The sequence below is a fragment of the Dermacentor andersoni genome, chromosome 1, assembly GCF_023375885.2.
Source record: "Dermacentor andersoni chromosome 1, qqDerAnde1_hic_scaffold, whole genome shotgun sequence".
NCBI lineage: Eukaryota > Metazoa > Arthropoda > Arachnida > Ixodida > Ixodidae > Dermacentor > Dermacentor andersoni.
Genome location: NC_092814.1, coordinates 258,907,730 through 258,921,180, shown reverse-complemented (window position 1 = coordinate 258,921,180; position 13,451 = coordinate 258,907,730). Strand labels below are relative to the sequence as shown.

Sequence of the window (13,451 nt, the reverse complement as noted above, 5' to 3'; positions counted from 1 at the left end):
TGCCAAATGAATAAGCAATGTGTTTTGGCGCTTTACCACCCATTGGGCTCAGTGAAAAAAAGAACAGTCACGAATAGCATACGCTGCAGTGAATCAGTAGTTTGATAAACACATTGCATGTCCAGGGTGCTTCCAAATTTGATATCGCAAGCCAACTTTTCAGGTTCTTGTGTAGTTACCTGCAACTATATACTATACTAGTTGTCTGCTTAGTTGTCAAGCTCTAGACGCATATTCGAGGAATATACTGGCCACGGCTGCTGCATTTCGATGGGGGTGAAATGCGAAAACACCCGTGTACTTAGATTTAGGTGCACATTAAAGAACCCCAGGTGGTTCAAATTTTCAGTCTCCCGCTGCGGCGTGCCTCATAATCAGATCGTAGTTTCTGCATGTGAAGCCCCATAATTTAATTAATAAGAATCAAAATTTTGAGATCGTTAAAGCAGCATGGCTTTTGAAGTGGGAAATCGGCAGCTTGACAGAATTTGACAAGTCTTCACTACTGCTAGAATTTAGAATTGTGCAGCCAGGTCTCACAACATATACATTGTTCAATTTAGTAAGTATGCTGACGGCGGCGTGCTACTGAGCAGGAGGCCATGGCAGCCGATTTTCGATGGGGGCAGGATGCAGGCAGGATGCAAAAATGCTTGTGTACTGTGCTTTGGGTGAACTTCAAAAAGTCCAAGTGGTCAAAATTATTCTGGAGTCTCCTATTACAGTGTACCTCCTGATCGGATTGTGGTTTTGACATGTAAATCGCCATGATTTAATTTTTAATCAATTTAGTACGTGCGACACTCATAATGAAGGCCAATCTGATCAAAATTAAAGTTGTAGTCATCAATTGATACAGTCCATAGAACTACCTGAAAAAGAGCTACGGCACATTAATGAAATAATTTTATGAACTTTTTTTGCTCAATTGTAGACTGTATGCAAAAAAAACAAAGGTCTTTTGATGATAAAGAAAGTCATACCATGTCTGAGAAATACATGAGTATTTGCAAAAGCCATGACCTCTGTTTGAACATTGTGCTGCTTGTGCGCCTACAGCAAACAATTTTGGCTGTATCACTGTGGACAGCAGTCATGAGCTAGGAAATGGTTTGAGTTAATTAATGTGTGCTTCTTTCTTGTGACGTAACGTAAAGGAAAAATAGAAAACATATCTGTGCAAGTGTACTTCGGATCAAACCAGTGAGCATATGGTTTGTAGCCTATAGCATGGTAATGGTGGGCGTCTAGTATGTGTGGATTTGCCTAAACTTTGTCCTTCTGGCTTTAAACAACCTTGTGGTTTGTTATAGTATTGAGTTTTTTCAAGCTAATATATGAACCCAAATTTAGCCTTTCATTCCTACTACAGTTGAAACCCGCAATAATGAAATCCCACGACTATGAAATTCTCACAACGAAATATTTTCATATCCCCGGTGAACGCCCATAGGATTTAATGCATTTTGTACCTCTCAACAACGAAACGTTGCTGTACTAGAATACCGCGTCAACGAAATTTGCTGGAACGTAACCCTGTATATTACCTACTTGCGCCCTATATTATGCCCTATATCGAACTGATAGGCATTTTCTTGCAAGTTCTATATAGCCGGTTCGACTGTATTCACTACACATATCTAATAGAATGATTATCAAATATTCTAAATGCACTGATTGAAAAAGTGAAAACTTCCGGCCGGAATAAGTGTGTTTCTTTTAAAAGCTGCACCAGCCCCAGGTAAACCAATCAACTTTCTGAAAAAGGAATCAAGGCAATTACTGGATGTCAATACGAACAACAGTGTTAGGAAATAGATATTGCCTATGGACTCAGCCCAAATTGGGGAGACCGGGAAGTCTTTACCAGTGCAATCTCTTTCAGCGTGCCAGCAGGAGAAATGAAGTAGAAACGTATGGTCTAATAAAATGGTATTTCCTACTCAAATTGTATTCGACTTCCGAATTCACTATGAAAAATTATCAAATAGCCGTTTCCGTTGGAATGTAATGCATAACAGCACATTTGAAGTCTTGAAGGTGAGAGGCCGATGCAAGTGAGGACTCTTATTCCGAATGACTGTGCTGCTGGAGAGTCGTGGCTGTTGCGCAGAGGCGCACCAGTTCCCGAGAGAAGTAACGCATGGGTGCTAATCGGTAATGACAGGTGAACAAGTTCCTATCTGTCATTCAATACAAATGCTCCGTTTTGGGGCAGCCTCTAAATCTGCTAACTTGATTCAGGCAAGGAAAACACTTTTTTGACAGTCTCACCATGTCTTCAACCCATTAAAACTGGGTGCCCAATGTGGTACCGCACTTATCTTCAACGAACACAGCAGATTTACAAATATCTCTATGTGTATGTGAGGTATGCCATTTCTTTCATTGCTTCATTATTGTCCTTATGATAGTGCACAGCATAACTGAAAGCAACCGTTCATAATGCAGAAGCTGCATCCTTTTACATTTAGGTTTGAAATATAAGATAAGCGTAACATGGTTTCATCAAAAACCAGACTCGAGAATAATTTCTTCCATTTACACCTGTACAGCAAAGCCGAAGGACGCAGCTACATCTTTTTTTTTTAATTAAGCAAATTCTGGTGTTTTATGTCTGGCGATACGATTGTGAGGACTCTGTTCAGTTCTCACCACCTGGGGTTTTTTAATGTGTACCTAGACAGAAATACACGAGTGTTTTTCCATTTCATTCCCATGGAATTCTGCGACCTGGTTTGAATCCATGAAGTCGAGCTAAGCAGTGCAACATCATATCCGCTATGTGGCCACTATATAGGCTACCATGCAGGTTTTTTTTTTGTTTTTGTTTAACATGGACTGGACAAAAGTTTCACATGGCTTACGGGCCATAGATTAGCATATATAATGGCTACCTAGAACTGTTTTTGTCGCCTGCGGTCCAACTGCAATAAAATAACCTGTACCAATCGGCAACTTTACATTTACATGCAATAGTACCATTCAGAACTCGACGTTCGATAGAGGAGCTTGTAAGTGAATGACTGAAAGGTGATCGTTGGTATGTCTGGCGCACCGTGACAATGACACTAGTGGAACACAGGAAAAAGTCACCAGCTGCATGTAGAGTGCCGTGTTCATTGAAGGAACCAAGTGTAATAACACTACAGCACCACATATCATATTACGGAATAGCCGAACCTTGATATAACGAATGCAGATATAAGGAATTAGCGTATGTAATATAATATTTAGTTTGTCATGCTATTAGAGTTGTCGGACGATCTCGCCGCTGCCACCAGTTGTAAGGGTTGGAGGTCGTGTCGTAGGGAGGAACTTGGGAGGAACTAGGCGTACAGGGTTTATTTACAGATATTTACATTCAAACAGGGGATACATTCGATACATTCGAGCGTGGCTCCCAAATGGAGCCTGCAAGACGAAGCTTACAGCATACGAGCACACAGCTCCTGAGCACAATCACAGAGCACGCAGCTCACGAGCACGATGACGAGCACACCCTAGCAGCCGACAATCAGCTGCTTATAAACACTCCGTTCTCCCTAGATCCTTAGGTGAGGGAAACGGCAGCTCACCGCCAATTCGTAGCGTCAAACGTCATCGAAGTTGACCCGCCTTTTTGCAGGAGGAGGGCTCACACACACACACGTGCACACTTTGGATTTCCAGAACCCGAGTTGAGCGCGTCCTCGTAGCCAGGTGGTCACGCCTGACCCCAGCCGGCGCCTCTAAATTCCAGAGCTGCCTTTCTCCTGTAGTCGCCACGAGTGTCAGCAGACTGCGACGAATCCTGGGGCCCGAGGAAAACGTATCACAAAGCACCCTTTTGTTAGGGAAGTTCTTGCTGCAGAGAGACCATGAAGACCCGGCAATTCAACCAACAATACATGGGGCGCCAAACGTGGCCAGCCCTGCTGCCGTCGCCGATTCTCCGAATGAGGCGCATGGTGGATTAACGCTGCCGTAGTCTCCAGTTCTCCGAAGGATGTTCATGGTCGGTTACCGCTGTCGTCCTCGGTGGTTCTCTGAAGGGCGTCACCAGCGTGGGTCGATCGAAGCACCTGCAGCGGGCTGAATTAGCTCTGCAGAGCAGTACTCCTGGAGGCCGATCAAAACAATGCTTTATCTCATTGGAGTATTCTGCTTAAATGAAACCAAAAATGTGGGATCCAACTCGCTATCAGTTATACCAATAAATATTATTGCATGTGCCTCAAAGGTTTTATTCTGGTAGTAAAAACACAGTCACCAATCGATTATTCAGATATTCGAACACATCCATGTAGCACCACCACCTGCCGCTGGAACCAATGTAAAAGGGTTGATCCAGAAATAAGGTTCCCATCAATTTTAGACATAGACATTATTTATTATCATAGAAATTTACTCGATTGGAAAGATGAAAATTTTCTTTATGCTTCTACATAATCGCCATCTTGTTCAATGCATTTTTGTAGACGGTGCTCCAATTTATGTCCCAATGTCGTAGAACTCTGCCACCAACCCGTTGAGGAAACGTTTCACCTCTTCTTTCGCTTCATCGTCGCTCTGGAAGTGTTGGCCACTCAAATGTTACTTTAACTTCGGGAACAAGTGATAATCACTAGGCGCGAGGTCTGGACTGTACGGTGGGTGAGGCATAACAGTCCACCCAAAGTTTGTCAAAAGTTCCTGGGTTTGACGGGAGACGTGAGGTCAGATGTTGTCGTGAAGCAGCGTTACACTGGCTGCCAGTCGTCCTCGCCGGCGGTTCTGGATAGCTCGCTCGAGTTTTCTTAGTGTTGCACAATAACTGATTGTTGTCCCACGTTCCATGCAATCGATCAGCAGTATTCCCTTACCATCCCAAAAAACGCTGGCCATGACTTTGCCTCCAGCAGGACTTTGTTCGACCTTCTTTGCAACTGGTGACTGGGGCACCACTGTGTGGATTTTTGTTTCGTTTCGGGAGTGAAATGAAACACCCACGTTTCGTCTCCCATAACAATGGAGTCCAACAATCCTTCCTTATCTTCACGACACTTTTGAAGAAACTGGCGAGCACAGTCAAGGCATTTCTCCTTGTGGTCTGATGTCAGTAGCCGCAGTACCCATCGAGCACAACACTTGTGATACCCCAATTTTTCAGTCAGAGCTCTTTCCATTGTACTGTAAGAACTCCCAGGAATCTGAGCAACAAGTTCACGGACAGTGATCCTCCTGTTTTGAAGCAGTTCGCGTTGGACCATCTCGATAACCGCCTCCAAAACTGATGGTCTTCCACTTCGTTCTTCTATCATGGACTTCCTTCCGACTGGCACTAAACTCCCTACACCACTTTCGTATGTTTTGAATGGACATACACTTGTCGCCATACACCTCTGTCAACTGACGAATGCGCACGGGTGGAGTCCCTTTGGTGGGCAAAAAGTGAATTACGGAACGAATCTCACACTTGGTGGGATCAATTTTGGGAACCTCCATATCGGATGGCTGCTGAGCCAAGAATGAGTGGTGCAGCGAAGCTTGGCTGGGGGGAATAGAGAGTGGGGGAGTAGCCGCGCGCAGCAGTGTTGCCAGATTTCGTCTCGCACCTTCCAGTGTGGCTTGGAGCTCTTTGGGAACCTTATTTCTGGATCAACCCTCGTATAGTGGCAACTCGACACTGCAAGCTGTGCCGCTCAATTTTTTTTTACGTAATCCATGTGCGCGCAATGCTTCCTCTTTTGCACTGTTGGCTGTATTGGCTCGGTTTCTGACCGCGTTTTTGTGAACGCAACCCTAGTGCTAGCTGTCAAGCACCGTTTTTCCTCACCAGTGGAAGTAAAGGGCAGTGATATTGCATGGAAAGTTGCGACTCCCTGCTCGGAGGCAGGCAATTTGCATTGCGTAAAGGTATGCAGACGCTTCACATGTGAATTTCTTTTTAATTAAGTCTCTGGAATGGTATTTTAAGTCCACGTTGACTTGATATTTGCCTTTAGTGTCCGTTTAACAGTAGTGACAGCAAGTTCAACAATACCATATGCAGCCTACAAGGGTAATGTTATGCACTGCAGCCATAAATATGAGTGCACTTTTTAATTAACGAGGCATAGTAGCCTTCTATGCTTAAGGGTAATTTGAAGCATGAATCCATGATATGCTGATGTACATCTAAACTTAAATTGATTAAACGGAATTGCTGGTTAAACAGAACAGCCTCTATATTGGTTGGATCTGAATTTGGGTAATGCAAAACAACTAATCGTAAATAATATAACTCTAAGGAAATGGAACAGCAAAAGCAAGCTCTATATTTTTTTTGCAGACAAAGCCATAATCTCATTTTTATTTTATGACACCGGTCTTCTACGCAGAAAGCCATCCTTAAAAAGCAGTCACAAAGACTCAAGCAATCAAAAATTGATAAATATTTAATGCATAGCATGTGCAGTCTTGACAGCACCGCCATTCGCCCGATATATGACCAGAATGAGAATGACAAACTTTGGGACACTTTAAGCGCAGCGCGGCATTCAATAATTTTAACTCCACCAGCACGACCTCGTGCTAATTCAGCCACCTAGTCTAGCAGCAAGTGCAGTGTCTTTGCTTTGATATGTCGCCAGTGCCTCGTCTATATCAAAACTAGTGGAGCCTAGTGCATCCAGAAGTTGCCTACTCTGCTTAAACCACGAGACAAACTAGCTGCTACACTCGTGTCTTTATGCTTAACATGTCTAACAGGTGATATAGTGCTACACCTCTGCACATTCTTTCAGTAAACGAACTCCTGTTAATTGTACCGTATTTCTCTGATCCCTTGAGGTTCTGGGAGTTAAACGAGATTCTACTGTATTTGAATTAGATTGCCATGTTGTAGTGATATTACTTTTTTAATGTATTTTCATCTGTCAGACTGCATTGACATTGCAGGCTCATGCAACAGTTTTGCAGTGCTATATTGTTCTAACCTGACAAATATTTTAGGCAGTGCCAAGCTCACTACAGGTTTCTTTGTGCAGTGTGTCCTCGGCGACCCCATCCCCTGCACAAGAGCGGCCTAATGTGGCCCAAGTGCTGGTTTCCCCTGGTGGCTTGCCAAGTATTGCGCTGGATCCTTCTGTGGGCCACCCTCTCACTTCGCTGCTCAGTGTGTGCGCAGGCCCTCTTGAAGATGACTCTTCCCTGGCTGTGCCAAGGTCCAGTCTGCCACTGGGGCGGAAGTGCAGCATAGTGCGAGAAGAAGATGACCTGTCTTCTCTTGCCCCTTCCCATTCGCCACCCATCCGAGGTGCAGTTTTCTCAGAGGAAAGCGAATCAACGGAGTCTGATGACCGAGCTGTGCGGCCTGTCCTTTCCCTGCCCACAGCCCCCAGTGGACCTTCTCCACCAATGCTTGATGGAGGCCCACAACGACAATCACCCACAGTGCGGCTGCGCTGCATTCCGGGTCGGCGTCTTCATGCTGTAAAGAGCTCCCCGCAATTGCTGGGTGGCGCAGGTGACATTCGTGTGAGACCAGGAGTGGGCAAGCTGCGTGTGCATGCAGCAGGCCGCAATCGAACAACAAGCTGCAGTAGCTCTGATGATGAGGAAGGCGACAAACGCCGCCATCTTCCCACAGCAAAAGGCGACACACCACTCCAGGGAAGCCCATCAGGCAGCGTTCTTCCATCACCCCACGCACATGATGAGGGGTACTCGGCAGACAGCACAGATAGCTTGGACATTCTACCAGATCCAGCCCCACGGCTCACTAACTCCGTTTCTTGCGGAGACTTGACAGTGGAGGAATCTCCTGCACATAAAAGTGATGAGGGTGCATCTTCTTCAGCTGTCCAGTGTGCCGATGTAGTCCTCGTAGAAGAAATGGCGTCAGCGGATGCTCCACGAATCTCTAACAGCTTCAGCCTTGCTGCAGGACTAAGCTGCCTTGGGCGTAAGTCAAGCCGTGATGAGATGCGAAGCAGCCGGTCACGCCTTGGAAGCAGCCTTGCCAAGCTAGTCCCCAATGGAAGTCGAAGTAGTGCCTCCAACAATGCAGGGGCAGGAGCACTGAAGCCCCAATTGGACATCAACCAAAATGGATTCCGAAAAGGCCGCAGCAAAAGCCAGTCAGGGGTAGTAGATGTGAAACTTGCGTCCAAGTGCTGCACACTTTGTTGAAGGGAAATGCTTCCGTGACAATCTCCCAGAACCGAGAATACTCAGAGCCATCCTCAGTAGGTGGATCACATTCCTGGGGGGACCATGCCACGACTGTTTCTTCCATAATTAGCTGTTGTTACCCTTTTGCAGAGAGCCAGAGAGAGGCTCACAGGCATTACTTAGACAGCTTTCATTTCCTTTGAAAGCAATTTGTCTTATGGGCACACTTGATAGCCACCACTTATTCAGTTACTGAATGCAAACTAGAACATTACTTTTGCTTCATAAATTATGGAAAGGCTATAGTGCAATCGATATCACAAACCAGCACCACCAAAGCTTTAATAGTTGTGCATGGCTTATTCAAGAAAAGTAACAATGCTTCTAAAGAACTGCCATCTGTTTTCTGTTGCATTTTATTTGGCTGCAAGAGCTGCTAGCAACTAGAAGCTTATTAAGCTGGTATTCCTCATGGAAAAGTATTAACACTTCCTTGTCATGCATTCGAACGCTAGTGCACTTTCACTGGTCACTGTATTCACCACATAATCGTGTCTTCTTCCGTGGAGGGAGGCTGTTGCTTTGAAATGGAATGTGTAGCTCCTTTGAGCTTGCCACACAGACCGACATATGGCATACAGGGGGGAGAGGATACCCTACGAACAGCACAACAAAGTAGACATATGGTCAAAACAAAGCAAGTTCTTAGTACAAAAAGTTGTCCTCTTTCCTTATTTACTCACTGTAACCTTAGTGATGCTGTACACCAAAGTTGTAGGCATAGTGGTGGAAGTTCAAAGGTGTTTGTGTCACATTCCTCATTCACACAGATATGTGGAAGTTATGTTCAACGTGTGTGGGCTTCTGTTATTGTGCAACTGTTCAATTTACAAAAAAAAAAAAAAAACATAGCTATTGTGTAATGCTGTTTAAAAGTTCTGGTCGCAGTGCAGGCACTGGTGTCTTTTTTGATGTCCCAGCCACATTTGATGTGTCACTTGGCACAGCCTGAAAGGTTCGGCCATCACTAGTGGTTTTAGAGCTTTTTAGCAAGGAAGTGGTTTGGAAGATGAGTGCAAAGGCAATGCGCCACCACACATTGTTCCTGAATGGAGAATTCGAGTGGCCCTGGTACGATTGTTTGCTGCTGTGGTTGCTGCTTGTGCATTTAAAATGAACACGAGTTGACCCAAAAGTGGCTTGTGCTTCGTTTTCTAAAGGGCGCAACGTGAGTGCATGTACATACTAGGTTGTCTAAGGCAAGCTTACCACTGTATGCACTCTCTGCCCCTTCCCACTGTTTGTGGTGTAAAGTCATGCATCTTGTGTGTTCTCAGAACCATGTCATGTAACAAGGAGAGTGTGAAATAGGCACTGTGCTCTGGTGTTTCAATTGTGTTGTCTCTATAGGTGTATTGTGTGTGCAGGTGCCTCTCTCCTACAACCAACACAACACACACAAAAAACAAGATTACAACTTTAGCAATAACTGTGAAAAATGTAAATGTAGAGTTGTTTTAGTAAAAACAAAAGGTTGTTAAACAATACTTGGTCTTTATTTCATAATCTTGGAACACTATAGCCAAACTTAATACTGCATGTTTCTTCAGAACACATTCCAGGCCGTGACAAGGCAAGAAAGTGCAGAATTATGACATGCCCAACTTTCTCAATGACTGCTGGGCCTCTTCAGACACCTGCAAAAAAGAAAGTGTTAAAATGAAATATCAAATTCTGATGTCAAGGAACATGACCTGGTCAGATCTACAGTAAAACGTAAAAGACCAAGTTTCAAAACAAGCGACTCTCTTAGCATCCACATACAGGTCCATGTGGCGCTATGAACAATAAGAAAATTGCAGCCATGCATAAATTATCTTCCTGAAATATACAGAGATTAAACACAAACTCGTTCACTAGCACACTGCAAGAGTGAAATCAAAGCATGCTTTAAGCTTGGCATTTGCTTTGTTCCAGCTAACATGCAGAAGACCCTGATAAAAAGAAACACACAGTTTTTGTTCTACAGATCTGTGCAACTGCCTGCACAAACACAGCCTTTCTGGTGAAAATTTTTAATGTAATTATTTGGGGCACTATCACAACTACAATGTTCTGCAAATGAGTTTCGCAGCTATAACTCCAAACTTGGTGTGTCCTCCACACATTGTTTTGCCTATAATGTAAATAAACAGTACTTGCAAAAATGCACCTGTTATTTAAGGAAGGGTCTGACAATGTTGAAAGTTTCTGAAGTACTGTTCCAAGAATGCAGACTGACGGCAGACATCAAGAAGATAGAAAATAAGCATTTTTACTAACACAAATGTCAGTCAAAAGGGTGTTTGAGCTAGTCGATTCGTTATTCGAGGATTGTGGACATAGAAAGGAACGCAGCGCAGCGAAGTCCACGTCTGTTTGTTCCTTTCTGTGTATGTGTCCCACAATTTCTGCTGCTACAACCCTTGAACAAATGTCAGACTCCTTACTGAGCTCAAGCCCTAACAGTTTAAGCAACAGCAGATTCCCCCTTTGTTTTACTGTGGTGGTAATACAATTACTTTGCAGACAGCAACAGTTGTAACAACACTGGCCTCAAAATAACCTATTGAATTTATTCGATTATAAGGTGAAGGTGCCAGTTGGGAGAGCCAAGAAAAAAATTTTGTAACGTTTCACGTCGTTAATTCGGGTGACGCACAACTATATGGGTGCTACAGCGCACATGAAGCTATCCGCCCTCGGTGCACCTAGACTCTGTCTGCGTCGCAGATCGCTTTCAAGATGGGGCTCGCGCTGCCGCGCTATACACAGCAGCCGCCAAGGTAGAATGCCTATTCCCTCCCTTCCAGCGCCTCGCATGTGATGCAAGACTGAGTTTCCTCCCTTGCGCGTGCGAGATTGAGCTGCCATCGTCAGCTTGCCATCGCACGCTTTCACTCACACATACAGCATACGGTGTGCAGGGACGATGTTATCACAAGAGTATCCTGGTAGGTCCATACTGCACACAGAACCCGTAGCAACCATAATATAAATAACCAGCTTTAGCCAGAGGAGGTCAACCCGGCATGCCTCTGCCTACCCACTTCGCTCAACGTTGGTGGCGTTGCCTTGCCGCGCACATGGCATTGACTCGTAACTAAAATCTACTAATCCTCAAGCCCAAGCCGGGCTGAAAGACTGGGTGGCAAAGGTCGCGGCCAGATGGATGCCACCCTAGCCCCTTCTGCCTGATCTAGACTCCCACCTCCCCCTCCCCTCGTCTTCAATAAAGTTTAATTCCTTCCTTCCTGCCCTCCGCGTGTACGTGTGCCCGTGTGCGTGATGCGATGTACCGATGAGCGTTGGTCAGCAAACTCTATGCTCCGTGTACGGGTCAATATTTCATTGGAGTCCCCGGGACCACCAAATTGGCAGCGATGTGTGGTGACAGTGCATCAGTGAGCCATAGTGTGGTCTAAGTCTAATGCACCAGTCTCGCCGTAGTGGCCTCAGCATAACCGGTGCCTCCGAGGCAGCACTGACACGCAGCGCTCCGCATCGGCGTGCAGTGGGCCCATCCGCCGACGAAAGATGGCGCCAGCATCCACGGAGGACATGCGCGAGTGGGGTTCCCAACGAAAGACTGCAGTAGCTATGCGACGACAGATAAGTGGGTGTCCGTGCAGAGTCAAACGCGGCTTACACTAGGTTAAAAATGACCCTGACACCCCACACAACTGGCCCCTTAATGAGGACCATGTCTGAGATTCATGTGGCTGACCTGCTTCATGAAGCGGGCCAGAACACAGACAAGACGACAAGCATGGAATCTGTGGAGGCTGATTTAGACAAGTGTTCTGGAAAATAGCAGTGCACAGCCAGAGATGTAATGCAAAAGGATAGACAGTTGGGCGAGTTGGTACGGTAACATGATCTTGGCTTGTAGCGCGAAGTGAACACGGACACAGAAAGGAGCAGACAGGACGAGCGATAACTCTCAACTAAATTTTTATTAAAACGAAGAACATATATATAGGTGATTGCAAAAACCGCAGCATAAGAACATGACAAGGTAAAAAACATCAGTTAAACATATCAGGAGGTATGGAAGTCAAAGAAGGAAACAAAAAAAGATTACTTGAGATTAGTGCACGTATTGTGAAGGTACTGAAATTCGCAATCTAACAGAGACAACGGTGCATGGCTAACGCAAGTATCTCCTAATCTTTTGATGTAGAATTTGGCATTTGTGTCTGAAAATAATTTTTGTGTCTTCAAAGAAAGGTTTACAACCACAATTGAAATAATGTGACGCTAAATGTGATGCATTAAGGTTGTTTAGTGAATGTTTGTATTCTTTTAGTCTAATGTTAATGCACCTGCCGCTCTGTCCAATGTAAGCTTTCCCGCACTCGAGTGGAATCTGATAAACTATACCGGTGTTGCAAGGCACTAAAGGGGACACATGTTTAACGCTGCGGTCATCTTTTCTTTTTTTGCGATCCTGTTCAAGTTTCCCATTTATCATAGGGCACATGTTAGACAACTTGCGAGGGGCCGAGAAACCTGTATTGACGTCATACCTATTGGCCACGTTCCTTAAACCATGGGATAATCTATGTATATAGGGTACCACAGCAAACTTTGTTTCTTTTTTCTGTTTTTCTTGTTTCTTACCGGGGCTTTTTACCCATTTTAAACGTTTTTCGCAGGTTAGTGATAAAATATGCATGGGATAGCTAGCCTTTCCAAGCCTTTCTATCTGTTGTGAAAAACTTTGTTGCATATTGTGCGGACATGACTTAGTAATGGCAGACCTAAGAGTTGAATCAGCTATCCCCTGTTTAACAAGTTTAGAATGACAAGAAGAGAATTCAAGCAGTGGCTTCTTAGCCCTAGGCGAATAATGCCAACAGACATGCTCATCCTGGAACGTTAAGCACAGATCTAAAAACTGTAATTTGTTGCCCTGGATAAGCTCAAGCGTGAAACCTAGGCCCCCACCACATTCCCTAAAAACTTTTAAAATATCCGTAGCTTTCCTGGTGTAGTTATCGCGAGAACAAAACACCAGGTAGTCATCTACGTATTTAAACGCATGCACCGCGAATTCCTTAAGATTGTTTCGTAGTTTTCTATTCATGCGGCTTAGATAAATATAACTCAAAACTGGCGCAACTTTTGAACCAATGCAAACTCCCGATTTTTGTACACACATAGAACTACCCCATTTTACAACGGCCTGTTTGCCTGTCAACCTGATTTGTCACCTCCGGAAAAGGTCAGCTTGTCTAGATCCATTTCTCGTTGGGTCACTGAAGACTTTCGACCAAGGTGTGTGACTGAATGCC

The 13,451-nt window shown here is 44.7% G+C and overlaps 2 protein-coding genes across 2 annotated transcripts in view; one reads left to right on the top strand and one right to left on the bottom strand.

The window, feature by feature from the left end:
* Snrk (SNF related kinase) overlaps positions 1–9,508 on the top strand; it is a 30,091-nt gene extending 20,583 nt beyond the window's left edge. The window contains exon 5 of the mRNA XM_050195854.3: positions 6,990–9,508. Coding sequence (XP_050051811.1) covers positions 6,990–8,133 — 1,144 coding nt within the window. The 3' untranslated portion in view covers positions 8,134–9,508. The remainder of the gene's footprint in view (positions 1–6,989) is intronic.
* Positions 9,509–9,649: 141 nt separating this feature from the next.
* The window catches only part of LOC129381120 (regulator of microtubule dynamics protein 1-like), a 101,557-nt gene continuing 97,755 nt past the window's right edge, over positions 9,650–13,451 (bottom strand). The window contains exon 10 of the mRNA XM_055063700.2: positions 9,650–9,812. Coding sequence (XP_054919675.1) covers positions 9,785–9,812 — 28 coding nt within the window. The 3' untranslated portion in view covers positions 9,650–9,784. The remainder of the gene's footprint in view (positions 9,813–13,451) is intronic.